The 22,725-nt window shown below is 29.0% G+C and overlaps 1 protein-coding gene across 4 annotated transcripts in view; it reads left to right on the top strand.

Annotated features, from left to right (window-relative positions):
* The window catches only part of LOC107442749 (recombining binding protein suppressor of hairless-like), a 36,938-nt gene that overhangs the window by 3,816 nt on the left and 10,397 nt on the right, over positions 1-22,725 (top strand). For 2 of the 4 annotated variants that reach the window (XR_015433974.1, XM_087164760.1), the window contains 6 exons: positions 684-858; positions 4,428-4,565; positions 13,204-13,316; positions 14,857-14,997; positions 16,868-16,949; positions 20,810-20,925. Coding sequence is in view for 3 of the 4 variants with exons in the window: in XM_087164760.1 (XP_087020886.1) it covers positions 741-858; positions 4,428-4,565; positions 13,204-13,316; positions 14,857-14,997; positions 16,868-16,903 (546 nt within the window). In the remaining variant the exon portion in view is untranslated. Of the gene's footprint in view, positions 1-683; positions 859-4,427; positions 4,566-13,203; positions 13,317-14,856; positions 14,998-16,867; positions 16,950-20,809; positions 20,926-22,725 lie in introns of those variants that run through there. The other 2 variants (XM_087164762.1, XM_087164761.1) reach the window with 1 other exon arrangement.

The raw sequence follows: 22,725 nt of genomic DNA, 5'->3' as shown, positions 1-22,725 counted from the left end.
AAATTCTGTTGATTTCATGGTATTTTGTGTAGTTAAAAAATTTTACTTATATATTATGAACCATGATCTTATTTTTCATTTTGCATTGAATAAAATTGTTATTTTGTTATTTGAATACTGTTCTATTCAAAAGTATCAAGGGTTATTTGTAACGTTGTTATTTGTTTTAATAAATTACTAAAAATATTAAACAAATTTGTCTTAGACAATTCGAAGCAGGTTTCTGGAAATTCAAGAATTTAAATTTTTTTTTTGGCTGTTTGAAAATAATTCAATTTTTAAAATCATCCTTCACACTTGTTTTGCATTAAGACACTTTTGTTTAATAATTTGATTATTTTCTCTAAAATATTGTATTATTATAATTTTTTTTTTTTTTTTGAAGATTGTTAGGGAAAAAAAATATTTTTAATGGTAATTTTTGCTTTATTTCTATGATAAAACTACTAAATTTCATTGTACTTAATGCATTAGTTATTGAGCATTGAAACTCCTAACACTTGTTATAGTTGGATATCTTAGTAAACTGAAAATAATAATAACATTTCATTATTATTGATTCCTGATATTTATTCCAATGTAATTATTCTAATGTTTTTTATATTCTAAAATTTGATTATAATTATTTAATATTTAATTATAATTCATTATTTGTCATTTTCAAAGTAAACACTTTATTTTAGAGCTGTTGTGCAGCCAAAACTTTGTACATAAGTGATTCTGACAAAAGAAAACATTTCATGCTTTCTGTAAAAATGTTTTATGGCACTGGTGAAGATATTAGTGTATTTCATAGTAAAAGAATCAAAGTTATTTCCAAACCTTCAAAGATAAAACAATCTATAAAAAATGCTGATTGTAAGTTGGATTAAATTTTGTTTTATCTTTAAGCAATTACTTTTCAATTAGTTGTTATTAATTCCCATGTACAATTTAGTCTTACAACTAATCTATTTGTTATGTTGCTATCTTCCTTACAAATCTATTTGTTATGTTGCCTGTTTGTAGAAATCGTTATTTATTTTAATATTGAGATCAATTTAATAGCTTAATGAATGACTAACAATATAAATTGCATCTATTTTTTTTTGTAATCTGTTTAATTGTTTTCATGTGATTGCTGCTTCTATTCCTCTTTAGATTTTTTAGGGCAGATAATTTTTCATAAAATTCTGCCTGTTCCTATTTTGCCCCAATTCACCCTGATCATTTCAAATTGCATCCAAGTATGATTTTTTTTATTTATTTTTTTGAAATTTAAAAGACGTGAAATCTGTTTTAAGAAAATATGTTTTCATCAAAAAAAAAAAAAAAGATCATTGCTTTCTTCAAAAATGTATTATTGTCTCTAATGTTGAAATTTATAATTACAATTAAGTTTGTATTGCTATTAAATTGTTTTGGCTGCTGTAAACAGGTTTCCCACGGGTCAGGGGGAACAGGGAAAACCTGGAACTTTATTTCAACTCAAAATCAGGGAAAGTAGCAATTTTTTTTACAAAAACCTCGAAAATTCCTTCATTATACCTGAAAAAAAAAACCAGTCTTTAAATTGTCAGTAACAGTACTCAGTTGTTGAGATTCGAGTTAAATAAATCTAACATCTATTACAATTATTTATTGCAAAAATTTCACATTTTAAACAAACTGAAATGCTTCCTTCCTCATATAATATTTATTTTACATAGAAAATCTAATACTTGGGATTACAAATAGAAGAATCAAAATTTTCTGATGAAAAATTTGTAGCATAGATAAAATATGGTATTGATTTTCATTGAAATTTACCTGATGTACCTGGAAAAATCAGGGAATTTTTTTTTCTGAAAATGAGTGGGAACCCTGTATAAAGAAAGCTCTAAATTTTTATCATGATTTTTAATCTAGAACAATGTTACTCCAAATTATTATTCTGAAAGGATGAATCTCTGATGTTAAATTGTTCTAAAATTGATGACAATTTTTTTATCAAATTGCTTGAAACTATCATTCTTAGTGATTTCAAAAATTATTTAATACCACTGTAATTTTAAATCAATAATTCTTTTATTGTATGATTATTTCTTATATCTGTTTGAAAGTAAGTTTTTTTTTTTATTTGACTTAATTATCAACTGTGAATAAATGATCAATATATATTAAATAATTATTTTTTCTGTTCTCTAAAATGATTTATTCTTGTGTAGTAACAAATTCTGATCTCTGAAAACTGACAATTTGGGTGCATATTATCAAAATTGCCTCATGAGAAAAAATATTTTGTATTTACAGGCTTGTAAATGAGGATATAATTCACCCATTTATTTTTATAAACTTATCAGCTATGCTCAATAAATGTAGATTTCTATAATCAGTTTTTCTAACTAATCTAAGTCTTTCCTATTTATGTTAATAGTTTATTTTTATGCTGTAATATAACTTAGTTTAATTATAATTTTAATTATCATTCAATTATTCTTAGATAATTTTAACATTTTTCAAAAGCTACATTTTCTGACCTGACAATCAATAGTTTATAATATATTAATTAAAAGGAAAAGTTGAATTTTTTTTTTGTTTTTATATTACATTAAATTTGATACTTTTCAAGCATTTCAGATGCCACAATTGGCATTACATTTATTTCCTAGCTTTTAAAATGTCTTTAATTACTTAAACTTATTTTTTTAAATCATTCGTAAGGAAATTGTATTTACATTAAATCAATTAGTTAATTTTTATTTAAAAGCGAACATAAAATATTTTATTCTTTTCCTATCGATCAATATAATGATGACTTTTTATTTCAATACTAATGTAGAGTCATTAATTCACTGTCGCACCTAATCGAAAACAAAAATCTATTTATAACTCTTTATTCTTAAATTTCTTACCACAAATATTTTTCAGTTACATGGTTATAATAATTCTCACAGTCTTGTTGGCAATTCACCAAGGTATTTTTCAAACTTATTATTGATTACGGGTGGTTGGCTTTATTTTTGGCTGTGTTATTTCTCGATAAATCACCAACAATGGATCTCTTCTCATGATTCTAAAGGTCTGTTGAGAACAATTCAATTACTTTTTAATTTGGCTTTTGATAAGGCAGGTTGTGGGACATTTGTTTCCCATTGCCTGTCCTTATTAATATTATTATGCAAAATTTATTTAACTAGAACTCCTATGGACGTAAATTTTTTTATCTCGAGCTACCAAATAAAAGTTTTATTATAATTTATGTTCCAGTTTTCATCTTCTACTGTTATTTTCATCATCCTGTTTTCATCACAATCTTCAATTAGTCAAGTATACCATGTATCTTCCAACTTCACTGATTTTCATCTCAGCAGCATTTTAACAAAAATATCATAAATTAATTTTGCTAAACACAAATTAGTCTTTTTAATTACATTGAAGCACATTCTTTTTATTTTATGTTCTTTTCATTTTCAGAAACTTGTACATTAGAGGCTGTTATGAATTATTCTTTTTAGTGGTTGTGAACTAAATTAGAATTTTTAAAACAAAGTAAAAGTTTTTTAGAACTAAAAGTTTTAAATTTTTTTTGTTAAAGCGTTAGCAATCATCTATCTGACCATATAGTATTTGTTTAAATTATTATATTTTGTTTTGTAATTCTTTTTTATAAAATATTAATACATTACCCTCCCTTGCGACCACTTGGAAATTTCTTAGCAGTTGGAGTGTCTGCCTTTCTTTTTTTGCTATCTTATGCCTGTATCTTATTTTCTTATTCATGGTGCGTAGCGTTTTTAAGAGTGCTTAAAGGTGCTTATTTTCAATTGTTTTTTAAAAGCCCTTAAAGGTGCTTTTTATATGCATCGTGTTTTATAAGTGCTTAATTTTCCCTTTTCGAAAATGAGATTTTTTGTCTTGACTGTGTTGATTTTCGTTTTGTATTATGCAAAAGCATGGTTTTCATATTGTTCTATTCATTATTTTCATAATTCATTCAGGAAAATTTATTTTGGCAAAGCGTTGGTCGGTAGAGTATGAAAGCGGCAATCATGTTACATGTTTGATGAAATACTGAGCTGGGTTCGGTGATATTCTTGCACTCTCATGTGCAACTCTGCTGCATTTTTCAAGATATTCTCAATTTCAGGCTTCATTTTCCACCCTCTAAAATCGAACCGAAAAATCTCTCGATCTTTTTATGGTGGCTAATATAATCAGAAAAGAGTTCTTTGCCAGAAACTAGTTGTTTTTATCATGATCTTATAATGTCTTTGAAAATTATTTTGCATTTTGTAAATGTATAGAGTGTTTAAAAAGTTTTTTGAGTGTTTAAAAAGTACTTTAGAGGTGCTTATTTTTTGTTGAAAATTTGGTTATGCATCCTGTTATTTATTCTTATTTTTATTATGAGTATGTATTAATTATGTATGTTATTTAAAGAGTAATGTATTTTTTGTTCATTGCAGTGTGCATAGCTTCAGGATCTAGACTAGCTTTGTTTAACAGGCTTCACTCCCAGACTGTCAGTACTCGATATCTTCATGTTGAGAATGGTAACTTCCATGCCAGCTCTACTCAATGGGGTGCTTTCACCATTCATCTCTGTAAGTCCTATTTTCATTTTACTCTTAATTTCATATAGGGGGAACAAGACATTTTACCTTTAAAAATGGTTATACTAAATAGTAAAATATTTAGGAGTAGTTATTCTTATTTACACCATTTTTGAATCCAATTATAAAGAGGTCGCTGTACAGTGGTAGAAATTCTTCATGGCAATCTCACTTTCACCTACATAAGTAATTTAAAGTTTATGGAAAAGTGAATTCTGGTGCATTTAGTGTCTAGGTAAATCTAATGTTGTTTCAAAAGCTGAAAATTTTTTTTTCAAAATATCAAAATACATGCAGATTATGGTAGGATCACTTTTTCATTGTCTACTCTTAAGTAATCCTGCCATAATTTGTTTTCATTTTGATATTTTGAAACTTTATGGTTTTCGTTAGGTTTGCCCAGAGGTGATTGTGCTCCGAAAAAAATCTGGATTTCCAGATTTTTTGCTAACTACAATCCAGAAGTTTCCGGAAATCCAAGGTCTAGAAGTTTCTTTTGTTTAAAAATAATAGAACTAGAATTTGTTCTTAACATTTCTTTCATTCGTTGTTGAGAAATAATGATATAAACGGAATAGGCCATGAGATCGATTTATGACTTAAAAGCTTTTATTGTTAGCTAAGAAGTGAGGTTTTACAATTGTGTCGTCCCTTTTATAGGGGTATACAAGGAAGTAGAAGGACGATGGTAAACGTCCAATAGAATAACGAGATAGCAGAGCGGACGGCTGAGAAGACTATTTTTGATTATTATTTGCAGTTATTATTTCCAGTGAACTTTCCCGGATCCTAAAGTATGTCAGGGCGATTACAAAATATTACAAGGAACAAGGAAACTTTTCAGATCAGTTTCTCAACACCCGCCCTTAATCGCACTGAGCTCAAAGACAACTGTTAAATGCAAAACTAGACTGCAAAAATGGTTAAACGGGATAAAAACAATTTCAGTTCTTCTCAAGAAGCCCGCCCTCAATCTCATGGTAATGACAGATATGTGATATAATATAAATGCAAACAATTAAAATGTTAATTATCAAAGTACATTTCATTTTGAACAAAAGCATTAGTTATTTTGTTAACATAAACAGATAACTCTGGCAATTGACATATAAAAAAAAATTGATCACTAACAGTCAAATTAAGGACAATAATATAAATAGGTCCTTTAAAAAAAAATTAGTCTTTATTCAAAAGTCCAATTGAATTTAAAAACTGATAGAATTTGGTTTTTCCCAAGGATTTAGTTAATATGTCAGCTATCTGTGAGTTTGTGGAGATAAATTTCAGTTTTATTTTGCTTTGTTTGACTTCATTCCTAACAAATTTAAGTTTGATATCCAAGTGCTTAAGTCTTCCCTGATTGTTATCATTAGACAAGTATTTAATACAAGACATGTTATCTTCGTATATGGTTAGATTTAAACTTTGATTAACAATTTCTGTTGAAATATTTTTCAACCATATAAGATCTTGTAAGCCTTTGCTTAAGGCGATGATTTCTGCCTCAGTGGATGACAGAGCAATAACCTTTTGTTTAGAGCAATTCCACATGACGGGATAGTTATAAAATTTGACAAAGTATCCTGTTATCGATTTTCTATCTTTTGAATCCGATCCCCAGTCTGAGTCCACATAAAGCGATAGTTGGTTGGGAAGACTCTCAGACTTTATGTATGTTAATTTGTAATTTGAGGTTTTCTTAAGATACCTAAGAACACCTTTTAAATTATTCCAAGCTGATTCGGTTGGTTTTTCTTGATGTTGACTCAGGCAATTAATTGCGAATGAGATGTCGGGTCTGGTTATCAAAGCCAAATATAAAAGTGAGCCTATTAGTTCTCTATAGGGACAATTAAAATTTTCACCATTCTGAAAATCTGCCGCAGTAGCCTTTGGCTGAATAGGCAGGTCATGAATTTTAGCATCCATTAAATTATATCTAGTAATTAGTTTCAGAATATAAGATTCCTGATCCATTGAGAATGTATTATCAGTAAGTTCAATATTTATACCCAAAAATTGAGTTAAATTACCAGATCTAGACATTTCAAAGGTATTGGTCATGATATCAATAATTTTGTTAATTTCTAGCGAGTTATTTCCACAGATTAACAAATCATCCACGTATAGGGCAATATAAATATTAACTAAATCTACAGACCTGATGAAGATGCAGGGTTCATGTTCCATGGCTACAAAGTCCAGTTTCGTCATTAGCTCTGAGAACTTTTCGTGCCACATTTTTGGAGACTGTTTCAATCCGTAAATGGATTTGAAAAGTCTGCAAACTCTTCCGGAGTTATCATCAAAACCGTCTGGTTGAGTCATGTAGATTTTCTCATTTAAGTCACCATTTAAAAATGCAGCTTTCACATCAAGAACTTTAACATACAGAGTTTGTAGTAAGATGAGAATAAATATCATGAGTAGAGCTGGATAGCTGATTACGGGGGCAAAGGTTTCCTTATAGTCAACGCCTTGCTTCTGCTGAAATCCCCGGGCGACGAGGCGCGCTTTATACTTTCCATTTCCCTTTTTCTTTAATACCCATCTGCTCGAAACTGGTTTTACGTTGGGGGGAAGTTCTTCCAACTTCCACACTTCATTTTTCTTCATGGAGTTGATTTCTTCCGTCATAGCTTGCCTCCAGGGTAGTTGTTCTGGTGCGGTCAGGGAGCAAAGTTCATTGAAAGTGAGAGTTTCTTCCGCAGACGTCATTGCTGCGTAAACTTCCTCATTGGGGTATCTAGTAGGGGGTTTCCTCACTCGCGTGGGGCGTGTCCGCTCGGTGGGGTCAGGTGAGGTCACTGGGTCAGCGGATGGAGATTCTTCCGTGTTTTCACTTTCTTGCTCCATGGCAGTTTCCAACTCAGGGAATTCGATTGTTGCGAAAGGAATTCCTTTTTCTTTACGATGCTCGTTGAAAATGACATCTCGACTGATGGTTATGCGGTTTGTTTGTCGATCCAACAGTCGATAACCCATGGTTGAATATCCTATAAAAACCATCTTCTTTGAACGGCTGTCCATTTTCTTTCTCTGAGATTTAGGTATTAAAACATGGGCTTCACTTCCAAAAACTCTTAGATATTTGAGTTCTGCTTTTCTCTTATTGATCAGTTCAAATGGTGTAGAGTTTCCTATGGATCTGCTGGGTGTCCGGTTCTTTAGATAAGCTGCAGTTTGTACTGCATATCCCCAGAATGTCTTGGGAAGTTTTGCATCCATAAGCATTGCTCGTGCCTTTTCAACTAGGGTTCTGTTAACCCTTTCCGATATTCCATTTAGGGCCGGTACGTATGGTGGAGAAGGGTCCAAGGTTATCCCCATTCGTCTGGTGAAACTTTTTACTTCTGTCGTAAAATATTCCTTGGCGTTGTCACACCTTACTTTTGTCACCGATGGGTGCGATTTGAGGAAATGTATCAGTTCCTTGGCTGTTTCGGCCTTGGTTCGCAAGAGTCTGACTTCAGTAAAGCGACTGTAGTCATCGGTGAAAGTCAAAAAATATTTGGCTCCTAAAGGGGTCTCAGGAGTAATAGGTCCACATAAATCTGTATGGACAGTCTTCCAAGGAGTCGTTTCTCTTCCTCTTGGACCTTTTCCAATTGGGGTCGCACTTTGCTTAGCAGCTGGGCATACTCCACAAAAATCGTGCGGGATAGGAAAAGACATCTTTTTCTGCGTTATCTTATTGGGGTGACCTAGACGACGGTGCCACAGCATTCCATTTTCTTGTGCAGTGGCACTCATGGCGGTTGCCTTAATTGGAATAAAGTCACAAATGTATTGGCCATTGCTTCTCTTATCGGCAAATTTTATGTTTTCCGATTCAGAAATTACGACGACTTTTTCAGCTTCAAAGACAATGGAAAAACCTGCATTTTCAATGCAGTTTACGCTTACCAACTGGCCATTCAACCTTGGAACGAGAAGGACATCCTTCAGAATTATTTCCTTATCATTAGACGTTTTTCCTTCAATGTCGCCGATGTCAGTTATTTCTAGAGTGTCCTCCTTCGATGCACATTTTACAACTCCTGTATGTGGTCTCAGTCTGGTGAACCATTCTTTTCTAGAAGACATATGTTGAGTGCATCCTGAGTCCAAGATGAAGGTTTCTTCATTAAATTCTCCAGCCGCGAAAGTCACAGCAGAAGACGCATTCTCCTGTGGTGATTCCCGTGGTCTGTTGCGTGAGCAATCTCTTTGAAAGTGACCACGCTGTCCACAGCGGTAGCAGACTACTTTGGTTCTGCAGAAACGAGCTGAATGTCCTTTTCTCTTGCATGCAGTACAGAAAAAATTTCTTTTGTTTACACTGTTGAAAGCGGCTGCATCTCCTAGACATTTGGTCCGGCGAGGAGAGTTTTCGCTTCTGGATTCTGTCATCAAGGCTTCAGCATCTATCAGTCTGGCTCGGACATGAGCCAAAGTATCAAATCCAAAAACTAAAGGGGAAGGCTGGTTTTCCAGGGCAGTCTTTATCCCTGCGACATCAGGATATACACCACCAAGTCGTCATCAGTTACAGTGGCTCCAGATGATTTTAAGTCAGCAGCCAGCCTAGAGATGTGATCCAAATGCTCCCGCATTGGAACGTCTCGCATCTTCTTCACCGTCATCAGTTTCTTCCTGGCAAGGATTTGGCTAACGGTTCCTTTGCTTCCATCTTCGTACTGAGCTTTCAACTTGCTCCAAATGGCCTTTGCAGTCTCTTCAGCATGAAGGGTTGATAGTACAGAATCACCAATATACTGTACTAGTATTGCGTAGGCCTTTTTGCCCCGCAGTTTTTCTGCATCAGTATCTGCTGGCTCTTCATCCAGATATTGATCCAAATCTTTGGCTTCCAGGGCAGCTCTGATTCGCCTTTTCCACATAGCATAATTGTTTCCATCAAATAAATTTATCATCGTTGTTCCAGAATTACTATCCCGAATTCCAAGATTCCTTTGTACTTGCATCAGCACTTCTGGTCTATTCATCTTCGCAAAAGGCTTCCTTTAACTCTTGTTTTTCTCAGGATTCTTTCAGAGAGGGCAGATTACTTTCTCTTTCAGCACGCTTCTATTCCAATCAATCAGTTGAGGGACAGAGGGTGTACGATGAGGATAGCTTCTTCCTCCAGGCTAGGTTACGTAAACATCCTTTCTCTCAAAGAATGAAGTTGTCTTTTCGAGTCATTACCTTAATCTCCCTCCAGTGGAAGAAGTTTTGACCCAGTTACGGTAGCTGCTCTCATTGCGGAGTCAAAACGGAAGATTAAGCAAGAGGGGCCCAGTTGAGGTGAACCACGCTCTGCTGTTGAGAAATAATGATATAAACGGAATAGGCCATGAGATCGATTTATGACTTAAAAGCTTTTATTGTTAGCTAAGAAGTGAGGTTTTACAATTGTGTCGTCCCTTTTATAGGGGTATACAAGGAAGTAGAAGGACGATGGTAAACGTCCAATAGAATAACGAGATAGCAGAGCGGACGGCTGAGAAGACTATTTTTGATTATTATTTGCAGTTATTATTTCCAGTGAACTTTCCCGGATCCTAAAGTATGTCAGGGCGATTACAAAATATTACAAGGAACAAGGAAACTTTTCAGATCAGTTTCTCAACATTCGTAAATTTTTCTTTTCTGGTAGTGTAATAAATGTGATTTGAGATAAAAGTGAACTTATAAGTAATTATTCATTGAAATTACACTACATATAATTTATTTTGAATTTCATGTTTGAATATATCAACAATGATTTAAATTTATAAAGATACTTTGTATATATATTTTGAAATGGGTCATTAATGATTTTACTCAAGAAATTTTCCGGATTTTTTAGTTGGGCTCACAATCACCCCTGGTTTACCTTAACAACAAATTTTTTTATGCTTCAAACTACTTATGTAGGAGAAAGAGAATTTTCAATGAAGAATTTGTCCCACAGTTTTGCATCATCAAACCAATAACAAATCTTAATCAAAACTCAAATATCTTTTTCTTTAAAATACTAATATTCTTTTACTAATTTAATAATTGAAACTTAATATTTACTCATTTTTCTAATTTTCTTATTTACTGTTGAGGGCTGCAATGAGTTCTTATACAAGCTGATTCGTGTCTCTAAAAGTTAAGCTTCATAGACAAGTATTATATTCATTCTCTAATTTAAAAATTTTTTAATAAAATATTGCATTTCATCATATTTGAAATGTAATATTTTGTCAAATTTTACTAATTTTTGAAAAAACTTTTTATTATTAGGTCAACTCTGAGTTTGTATACATACAGGGTGTGTAGCATTTTTAAAAAGTGCTTAAAGGTGCTTATTTTCGTTTTTTGAAAGCCCTTAAAGGTGCTTTTTTCTTTGGGTGTTTTTAAAAAGTGCTTAATTTTTCCCATTTTCAAAATGAGATTTTTCCTTTACTTGTTGATTTTTGCTACGAATAATGCAAAAAGAGACAGTTCACATTGTTCTATTCAATGTTTTCATAATTAATTCAACCCAATCTATTTCTGCGCATAAGCCAGTCCGTAGCGTATGAAAACGCCATTCGTTTTACATGATTCAAAATTTCATGATTTTTGATAATTGTCTAAAACAGCTCCCAAAGTTTTTTTTTTTGACATGACGGTTAAAACAAGATAAAACCGTGAATTGTCAAAGAATTTCCAACCCTGCCTAATTATGATATTTTTTTAAAGTGTTTAAAAATATTTTTTAAGTGCTTAAAAGGTGCTTATTTTTGTTGAATAATTTGACTACGCACCCTGTACGTAGAAATTAAGTAAAATCATTTTTATTTGCTTTATGCAAAAACTACATAAACCTGCCAATTAACTCAATCTTACCAAAATGCTAGACATTAGAAAAGTTTTTGCTCCAGGATTAATGCAAATCCAACTATTCGTCCAAAGATTAAAATTTGTAATAGAAAATATTCAATCATCATGTTATTATATCAGCCTAGAATTTGGATATATGGTGGTTCTAAATGATCTCTATGTTTATTTACATCATTATTTTTGATAAAACAAAAACTTAATAAAAGTATTTTAGGATTCTAAAGAACATCCTATATCATTTTTTGTAGCAATCTAGGCACATTAAAACAGAACATTAAGCACTTACGTCATGTATAATTAACATTAACAGGGGTCTGTCCAGACATTTTGTGAAAGGTCCGGTTTTCGTGAAATTGTGAAAAAATTACTCTCATTCTTTCAACCGGAGTCCGCTTTTATGAATTTGTGCAAATAGGGTCCGGTTATTGCAAAATACTTTTTCAAAGAGTTTTTAAATTGTAAATAGATACAAGATTATGCTCGGCACTGCAAAATTATAATAATAAAAAAAAATTAAATCTTCAAAAATAAACAGCAATTGCTGCTTCTAAATTAGCGATGCAACATACAAATATTTGGTATTTAGCCTATACTGCTGAACGCAGAATATTTATTTCGGGCGAATAATGGAAGAATCGTCTGCAGAAGGCAAAACTTAATTCGTTTACATCCATCTTTCTTGTTTTGCCCCCTGGGAAGGATTTATTCGATTAACAAAGCAATAATAAAGATAAACAAATTTGTGAAGGGTCCGATTAAAAGAAAAATCATTTTGTGAAGGGTCCGTTTTTAAGTTAAAATATTTTGTGAAGGGTCCGTTAACGGACCCACATTTCTTCTACACATATCCCTGATTAATCTGATTTAGTATAGTTCAAGTGCATTTGTGTTAAAAACGTATTGTGGAATTGTAATTCTAAACATCAACTTTGTGATAAGTTTTTTTTATCAATTATATTTTTATTATCTGTTCTTTACTAATATGTTACAATGCTTTTTTTTTGTTGTAGGTTTTCCCTCTCTAGTTAAGTTATTTGGAGAGAAAAAAAACTAAAAAAATGCAATAAAAATTTAATAACACTGAACTGCTCTTATCAATTCAGTTGTTTTTATTATTATTATTACTTAATTTTCACTTATATTGCAGGGCTGCCAACTTTCTACACTTTTTGGGAAAATTTCTTATAGTTTTTTCTTGTTTTGATCAGTGACTTTTTGCATAATAAATTTGACTTATTTTCCACGCCACTGAATCTGAATGATTCAATAGTTCATATGAAAAAACATTTAATTCCAGTTTTTTTGTTCTTAAAACTTGACCATAAATGACCAAACATTTTGAAATCTTTAATTTTTAATTGTATGTTCAATTGTTAAATGATAATGTTTTAGTTTTTTGTTAATTTCTTATGATTGTCTACCACTCTATAAAAATATTTCACATTAAAGCTTAGTAGTTGGCAGCCCCATATATTGTTCTAAGATACTAAAGGTCAAATAGAAGGTAAATAAATAGTTAAATGCCCCAGCCACGTGTCCTATTTTGCCAGTCAGTTACAATGCACATAACTACTTTTTTAAAAGCTAAACCTTATGTGATCTTTTATCAAAAATGTGTTAAGCTATAACCCTAAAATTAAAGAAAAAGAAAGATAGTTTGAGAAGATTCTCCCAACACAAAATTATGAATGTTAGCTGTACAATATTTTATTTTATATTACAGCAGATGTAAAGCTGTTTACATCTAAAACATGTTATAATTTCTTTTCTCTCTGCTGAATTTGTTTTGTAGTGGATGATACTGAATCAGAGTCTGAGGAATTTACTGTTCGTGATGGTTACATTCATTATGGTTCTACTGTTAAGTTAGTCTGTTCAGTTGCAGGAATGGCATTACCTAGACTGGTAATTTTTCAACTTTTTTTTGTGTTTTCTTTTAATTTAACAACTTAGGTTTAATATGCAATAGTGTTTTTATATATCTTTCTGAATGGTGTCTTTGTTTTATTTTTAAATTTGAACTATATATTATTATTCTTTTTGAAAAGCAGAACAGAAAAATTACTTTTGGTAGTTTTAGTGGCAATATTGTTTTTGTGTCTTTATTGTTTTCTTCTTATTAGGCTTCTTTGACTTTTTTGTTGTTTGAACACATTTAAATGACAAACAAAAATGGTTTTCTTTTTAAACTATATATTAATATTTTTTTGAAAAGAAAAAATACAAAGCAATAAATTCTGTTTTCAAGCTACAAAAAATGGTGATTATGTGTCATGTTAATGCATTATGTGATTAATTGTTGTTTTAATTTTGTTCTTTTTAATGAAAAATATTTTCATGCTGTTAATTAAAAAATATTAGGTTTATCTTTTAGGTCTAATTAAAGAGCTTTTTAATGTTTTTTATGTTTGTTGCAAAACTGAATTTTTATGAATTCTTTATTTCTTAAGTTTTATTGAGAGTAATTTGGATTTTCGTGAATGTAACAATCTTACTTCAAGGTGGTCACCCATCTGGAGAACCTTGCAAACCTGGAAATATCAGGAAATTTTTTTATACTGGAAAAAACCTGGAAAAATCAAGGAAATTTGGACAGAAACCTGGCAAAATCAGGGATTTTTTAAAGAAAATCTGGAATTTTTTCTTTGATTTTTCTTATTTTTACTAATTTAAATTATTTACTAATTTTCTTAATTAAAATTTTTTTACCAACTGTTATACCCACTTTTAGACGAAAATGTATTGCCAAACAGTTAAAATACCATCAACTTAACAATACTTCGCTTGCATCAAAATTAGCTTCATTATAACCATGCTAAACTCCCATGGTTTCTTAAAGAATAGAGAACCTTCCCAGGTAACCTCATTTCCATAAGGTGACCTGGCTAGCACTCTATCCCATGAGTCAAAGATGATAAAATAACATTAAAAAAATAATATTTTAAATAAAATACTTTATAATATTGACACTTTTCTTGGTCCCATCCTAAACTTTATGCGGGAAAAAAAGCAAATTGACCTGGAAATTTTAGGATTTTTACCTGGAAAAATCAAGGAAATTTGAAGCCTGATTTGAGTGGCCACCCTGTTGCAAAAATAAAATTTGTTACAGTGATGTGATTGCTGCTTCAATCTGCCCCATAACTTATATTTTGCATAAAATTATTTCACACCTGTTCCAAAATAAACTTAAAGCCAGAAACTTTCGCTGCAGTTGTTCCAACGCAGGCTTTTTTTCATTAAATTATAATGAGCATTCTCCAAAAATTTGTATTCAATCACATAATACATTATTGCTTTAATATTTTTGTTGGACTTAAAAAAAGCAATAAATATTTAGAATAAGCAATAAATAATGTATTTTTAAATAATGATATAAATGTGCATGCATGTTCATGTATTTCCCTCTCGTATTATGTCTTATTCATATATATTTTTATTACAGATAATAAGGAAAGTTGACAAGCCGACAGCTCTTCTAGATGTTGATGATCCAGTTTCACAACTTCATAAATGTGTTTTTTACATGAAGGATACTGAAAGAATGTACCTTTGTTTATCTCAGGAAAGAATCATACAGTTTCAGGTAGCAAATTTTTTTTTTAACGAACTGTAAGAAAAATCTATGATGACTTTTTTAAAATTAAGTTACTAAATCTTTAATTAGATTTTTTTAATAGATTTAATTTATTCACAATAAATTGTAAACTCTCATGAATGGTAATTAATAATTGACCCCTTCGTTGCAAACAGTAGATATGTAATATTTCAATATTTTTATTGAATTCTGTAATTTTTGAGGGATGTTTTCAGTATTTTTATGTACTTTTTCTTAAATTTGTATATCAGGGCTCTCACGAGCTGGAAGAACAGGGATAACCTGGAATTCTCAAGGAATTTTATTCTGAATCTCGAAAGCGGGGAATAATCGGGAAAAATTGCATATTTTTACAGAAACTTGGAAAACTCTCATACCTGGAGAAACCCAAAATTTTCAGCAGCGGTAATCAGTTATTGAGATTCAATTTAAATAATTCTAACATCTGTTACAATTATTTGTTATAAAAATTTGACATTTTATTAAAACTTTTCCATGTTTCCATGCTTGTTCAATGATACTTTTTATATTTACACATAATTTTATATTTTACATGACTAATGAAATTTGAAGTTTTCTGATGAAAAATTGCATGACTAACATAAAATATCGTCTGGATTTACATTGAAATTTTCTTGAAATAGCTGGAAAAGTTAAGGAAATTTTTGTATAATATAACAAGGTGGCAACCCTATTATGTTACACATAGTTGTTTATATTAATCAGAAGTAAAACAGTAAAAATTATTTGAGAGAATTAATAAAATTTGTTATTTTCAGTAACTGTGGAGCTTTAAAATGTACCATTTACCTTTATAATCAGTAAAAATGTTATAATTAAAGGAATAAATTATAACTGAATCACACAATTTGTCTTCTGAGAATAAATACAATTAAAATACAAGATGATATATAATGAAACCTTGATATATAATTTCTAAATTATTATCACTTATCTTTGAATTGATAATTATTTTTTGTTTGCTTGCTAGTTGGTCCTCATAGAGACTGCTAGTTGGTGCCACACATAGAGACTGTACATAAGTACAATCTCTATGTGTCCTTTATTTCTTCATCTCTGTTTTACTTTAAATAAAATTTGAATAAAAAAATTAGTAAATTTAATTTTATTAAATAAAAAAATTAATTACATTTAAATAAAGTGCAAGAGAATTAAGTTATATATTATATTAATTATAATAGTAATTACTAATAATTAAAATAGTTAAATTTTGTTCATATTTTTATTGATGTAGAAAATAATAGAGGTAGTTATTAAAATTAAAAACAAAGTATCCTTTACATAAGTGTTTGAGTCATTTTTGGATTTGTAAGAATATTACTAAACGCTGTGAGACGTGAGGACTTAAGAATGAAGTTCTTTCCGCAACAAAAATGACGTGTCATATAAATACTGTCATATAAATACAAATTCAAGCCAAATATTTATGTACCTAAAGGGAAAAATAGAAAATCCGTTGAGAGAAATGACTTTTAACCAGTATTTCAAGTTCTCTCCATTATAAAAACAAAATAATTTAATATGACATACATTAGGAATGAAAAAAAAAATGATATAATATAAATGAAAAAACTTATAAATGGTACTTTGCTCTAGCTTAAAGTAATGAATTAGAACTAAGATCACAAATTAATCATTAACCTTTTTCATTACTTTCAGTAGTGTTATTCACAAATTTTTACTGTAATACATTCAAACTTAAATTTGTTTTATTATACAATTTAAGTATTTTCTTGTAAATTTTAGCTTCATTTCATAGGTATAACCATTTTTGTTCAATGTATGTTTTTTGGTGGCAATCACTTATCTTCATGATTTGTTTATTTTTTTCTTTCAGGATCATGCTGATAATACCATTATCATTGGGGTATAGGCATTTGTATATGGTACCTTAACAACCAACCATCGATTTATTTTTCGTAAGTCCTTATAATTAAAGCACATTTGTTTTGTACATTTTATACTTGTAATTGATATTTATTTTCATTTTATCTCAGGGTTCCTACTTGTAATATTATTTATTAGCTCTAATGATGCCCGTAACACTAATTAAAAACTAAGTAGGTTTAATCACAAGCATCTTTATTGAGAGCGATAGGCGATCTGAACTTTGATTCACTAACTAAGAGTTAACTTTCTAGGTGTTGCCTAAACATAATGAGGAATAATAATACTGATTTTATATATAAGAGCTTGTTTGCAAACCATTAAATTCAAGCATATTCCCTCTTTAACATCACTCTATTCATAGCCAGATATATAAAATTTTCAGTAGATGTTGTCAGCAAATAATATTCTTTCGATAACCTCTTATTCCTAATTACCCAGGCAAAAGTCTTCTGAATTAGTCTTAATTAAATTTAGTTCTTTAAGATAAATATCATTAATTAAATCATCAATAAATCTAAACCCAATGAATAAATTATGTTGTAAAAATTTATATTTATAATAACGTAAGAAAACATTAGTAAAAGCACTTGAATAACAATTACCCATTGAAATGCATTTAATTTGTTTGTAAAAACAAATACTATAAAAAAGATAGTTTTCAAACATTTTAACATTAAATAAATTTTTCCAATCCTCTTTATTAACGTCTTCATTAATCAAATAATTATCAAAAATTTCAAAACAAATGTTCTTTAAATTATTGTGCGGTATACTCTTGAAAAGATTTTCAAAATCACATGTAAGAATATTATTAATATTATTGTAATTTTAATATTTAATAATGCCTTGGTTGTTATTAATAATAAAATGCTTATCATTTGAAATAATCTTATTTAAAATAATATTTAAATAATTAAAAAATCTTTTACCAAAAACAGAATTATAACAGCCAATACTGTAAGTTACAAATCTAAATTTAACTGGTGTTTTGTGAAACTTAATTGTAGGAAATAAATAAGGGTAATTGAAACTATTGAGTTTTAATCCTATTTTCTTGGAAAAAGCAAAAATTCTATTATCAAATTTTTTTTTAGAATTATTAATTTTGATAAAAGTATTGTTTTCATATTCTTTACTCATTAATTGTTTAAAAAAAATTTTGCAAATAAAGCAAAAATTATTAGAGGCTTTATCAACCACACAAATAATAAAATTATATCTCAATTCCTTAATATATTCAGGGTATCCGCGCACCTGGAAAGTCATAAATTTCAGTATTTAACGAAATTTGTCGTGAAATGTCATGATTTTTACTATTTTTTTAAAAAAAAAAAATCATGGAAAGTCATGGATTTAGGTCTCTGAAAAATCTAATTTTTAAAATGGAATCCCCTCCCCCAATTTCATGTTCTTTAAAAATTATGGTGTTCTTTCAAAAAATGAAAGAAAAAGCATCATTTCTAGATCGAATTATCTTTTAAACTTCTGTGATTTAAGAATTTATATTATTTTTTTAATTTTATCAATTTAAAATTGAACCTGTCATTGAAGCAAACTAGTCATTGGTGAATTTTTTTTATTCCGAAATGAGAACAGCAAAATCAGGAATTCTTTCCTTTCTGATGAACAAGAAAAATATCTTTAGAATGTAATTCTGTGGGAAAAAAATAATTTGCTTTTGTATTTTTTCAGCTATTTTATTGTTTGAACTTTTTCTTTACTCTGTTTTTTAAATTTAAAATTTGTAAATATGAAGATGCAGAGTATAACAGTTTTGGTTATAGGTATCATTTCAATTAATGTTATTACAGTGCTTTTTTAAATTTATCGTTGTTTTTGTCAAAGAAAATTGTAACTTCATTAAGTCATGAAAAATTCTTAGAATTAGTCAAGAAAAGTCATGGATTTGAAAATCTGAAATGTAGCAGATACCCTGAACATATTTCTTCCAGGACAGTGAAAGAAACTGAATAACCCCCCCCCCCCCAAAAAAAGAAAACAAAATGGAAAAAAAATTAAAATTGACAAATACAATTGTTTAACAATAAGTATTATGTAACTCATATGTAAGCAAATTAAATTCTGTATAGTTACAAAAAGTTTAAAGTTTGTCACATTACTTTTAAAAAAATATTTGTTAGTTTTGAAGAAAATTTTAAAATCTATTAATCATATTATTCAAGGGTTGGTTTGGGTATTCATGCTTAACATTATTTGATAATGGAAATTATTATGTTATTTGTAATTGTGAATTCAATATATGATTTTACTAGTATCTGTGTTTAATATGTGATTTGTTTATTTAGTGGTATTGATAAATTGATTGTGTTCTTTTAAGAAATATAAAATAAAGTTTTACATAAAATATTGAAAACATAACCTAAATTATTTTATATAAAATATTAAAAAATTGATTTATTTTAATTTTTTAAGAAATTCATAATTTTTTTCTTGTTTTCTTATTTGAGAATGACATTAAATAGCTTTAAAATTAATATTATTATTTAAACTCGATTGCTATTTTAAACTGTTTAGACATTTCTTTTTGAAAAAGGGTTTATTCCAATTGGGTTAAAAATTTAAGAAATTGGAAACTTAAATTTAATTGGTAAGGATTTGGATTACTTAACATTAGCTTATATTGATTAAGCTGATATATATTTAGCCAATTTTTCAATTGCAGGCTTTAAAAAATTTCCACAACAAACGATGTTAGGACTTTTTAGATATCTTTAGTCATCTAGATAGATATCTTCTGTCCCTTATTGATTTTTTTTTTTTTTTAAATGATTGAAATTTTTAATTCTTTTCCTCTCAAGTAAAATACGTAACAAACATCTCATATTTTAACATTTATAACTCAGTTTGCACATTCAGGTTGCTCAGTTTATTAATAGATAAGATTAATAGACTCAGTTAAGATTTATTTTTTGAAACCTATTAACATTTGTTCGCTAACCTTATTTATGACTAAGGCTTGGAATTGTTTACTTAATTTCATAAATAAACCAAAGTCAGTCGTGAAAGAAAATCAGTAGATGAAGTTAAATTAATATCTCTTTTCAATTTGTTTTTAATATTAAAATTTATGTATTTCCTTAAAAATGTTAAAAAAATTTGCTGTTAAAAAAATAAAAGTTGCATTTTAATGTAAACATTGATAATTTTTATAATTACTGTGAAATGATCAAGTAGTATGATGTAGCTCATTTATGAAAGAATGAGATTGAACCTCTGCTTAAACAAAATTTGTACTATTGTTATGTCTAAATTTTCTTGTTTTTATTTTTCCCAAGCGTTTTTTAATGCTGCCCCAAGTTAAATTGAGATTATTATTTAAAAAAAAAAATTATGGAGATCGGACAAAAATTAAATAATGATGAAGTGAAAAAATAAATAGAGATATGTATAGCTTAGAAAAAATTATTAGTTTATAATTCAGTGGTTGATGTGAGAAGATGTACAAGGTTAGCTGTTATTTTTATCTAGTTTGCTGTAAAAAATAAATTCATAAAATGAAAGAAAAAAAACTTGATAATTAATTTAATATGTAAGTCCTTATTATAGAAAGGTACATTCTGAAGTCGGTGAACTATAAATGTCTGAAAATTCTAGTAAATAATACTAGATTGTGTTTATTTATCAAAAAAATAAGCTCAGTCTTGAAATATTTTTACAGTGACACCCATGGTGACCACTTATTCCTCAAACCTAATGTGTCGGTGACTGATATCGATAGGTCACCGACTCATGTGGAATTAACTTTTTATATCTTTTCATTTAATACTCAATTTTTGTAAGCGTTTTTTTTTGCTTGGATTAAGTTATATTTTAAAAAAAAAAGAAATCCTTAAATGCTTGCAGAATAACAAAATGTACATGATTTTAGGTTAGAAGGACCACTTAGACCTACTACAAAGAATTCAAGTTCTGCTTTGTCTAAATTTGAACCTCATTCAACAAATCATCCTGTTGAGTCTGTTGAAAAACAGTCACCTATCTCAAGTAATTCTTTCTTATTGTTTTCTTCTGAGCATTTTCAACCCGTTGATTTGGTTCCATCTTTATTTCATCCATTTCTTTTTAAAATAGAAAATCTAAGCATATTGGATTTTTAAAAGTTTTTCTTCTGTTCTTAAAAACTTTGAAATTGATTAAAATGATTTAATTTCCATTAAATACATATTATTGTATAATACAGTCAAACCTCGCTATAGTAAACCTTCAAGAAACCAAAATTTCAGTTCACTGTAAGTGGGAGCTCACTATATCCGTACTACAAACAATTTCAACTAATTTTTCTGAACTGCTCCCTTTTATTACATATTATTTAAATAAATGATGAATAAAAAGAAATACAAAAAGGTTTAAAAAACAATATGTAGTAACAAAAAATGTGTTCACTTTTATTTTTTATTACTCGTCTTGCGTGCAAAAAATTTAGGGATGAAAAACTGAGATAGAAGAAGCAAATAGAAAAAATGCTTCTGGCTACATTTCACTCAATATGAGGGTTTTAAAAATCGGTATATGTATTTTATGTAGAAATTTCAAAATTACCAAAAAATGAAGGAAAAAATCACTCTAGGACAGAAAAAAATTCAGAATATCCAATTTCCACTCATCTTTTGGTTCACTATATCCACAAAAAATGATTTTATATGTGTATGACAAAGCACGTGAGCGAACATTTCGTTCACTATATCCGGGAGTTCACTATAACAGAGTTTGACTGTATTTTATTAATTTAGGGTGATGTATTTTTTTTTAGTGTGACTTAGTTGTTAAAAAGTTAATCTTTTATTTTATTGATTAATAAGTTCTTCCTTTATTTTTTATTTTCCAGCAGCATTGCTTCTTATTTTAGGATAATTTACTTATTTATTTTTAATGAAATATTATATTTTTTTCATTTATTTTGTTTAATTAATTCTTCATTAATTTTGTTTAATTCAAAGCATTATTTTTTGGTTATTTATTCTATTTGATTTAGCTTAATAAATATGGAATAACTTTAACTTGATGTGTTTGTTAGTTTCTCTTTAGGATGGTTTGATATTTGTTGTTAAAAATATGTTTTTTGTCTTTAGTTATGTTTTTTTTAAATAAGTATCACTCGATTAAGTTTAACAATTTTTTTTAATGTTTTATTTCACGCTTAAAAAAATACTTTTTTGCCAACCCAATAAAGATAACATGGTGCATAAAGTGCTTAAAGATTTTCGTTTTTTAAGAGCCCTTAAAGTTACTTTTTTCATTGAGTGTTTTTAAAAAGTGTGTAATTTTCCATTTTCGAAAATTAGATTACTTTCTTTACCATGTTGATTTTTGACACATATTATGCAAACACGTGCTTTACACATTGTTCCATTCAGCGTTTTTACAATTAATTCAACCACAGGTTACTTCGGCGCATCGCAGGTCCATAGCGTATGAAAGCGCCAATCTTTTCATATGTTTAGTGAAATACTTGTGAGTTTGCATGCGCGTCCACTGAGCTGGGATCAGTGAGATTCTTGCACTCTCATGTGTAAATCATGATTTAAATCAAATGATTTTTTTAAAGAAAATCATTGATTTAAATCAAATGATTTTTTTATATACAGTAGAGCGCCGATTATCCGAACCCATATTATCCAAACTTCCAATTATCCAAACTATGTCCAAATTCTTTTTTTCTTCGTTTTTTTTTAAAGTTTAGAATATTTTTTAAATTATCGGCAATTTTTCTACATTTAGAAGAATAAATAATATCCACTACATTTGAAGACCATATTTAATTTACAACCTTTTTTAGCAGTTTTC

This window comes from Parasteatoda tepidariorum, chromosome 5 (assembly GCF_982258835.1).
Source record: "Parasteatoda tepidariorum strain Cologne lab strain chromosome 5, Ptep-v5.0, whole genome shotgun sequence".
Lineage (NCBI taxonomy): Eukaryota > Metazoa > Arthropoda > Arachnida > Araneae > Theridiidae > Parasteatoda > Parasteatoda tepidariorum.
This window is presented reverse-complemented; position numbering and strand designations above follow the sequence as displayed.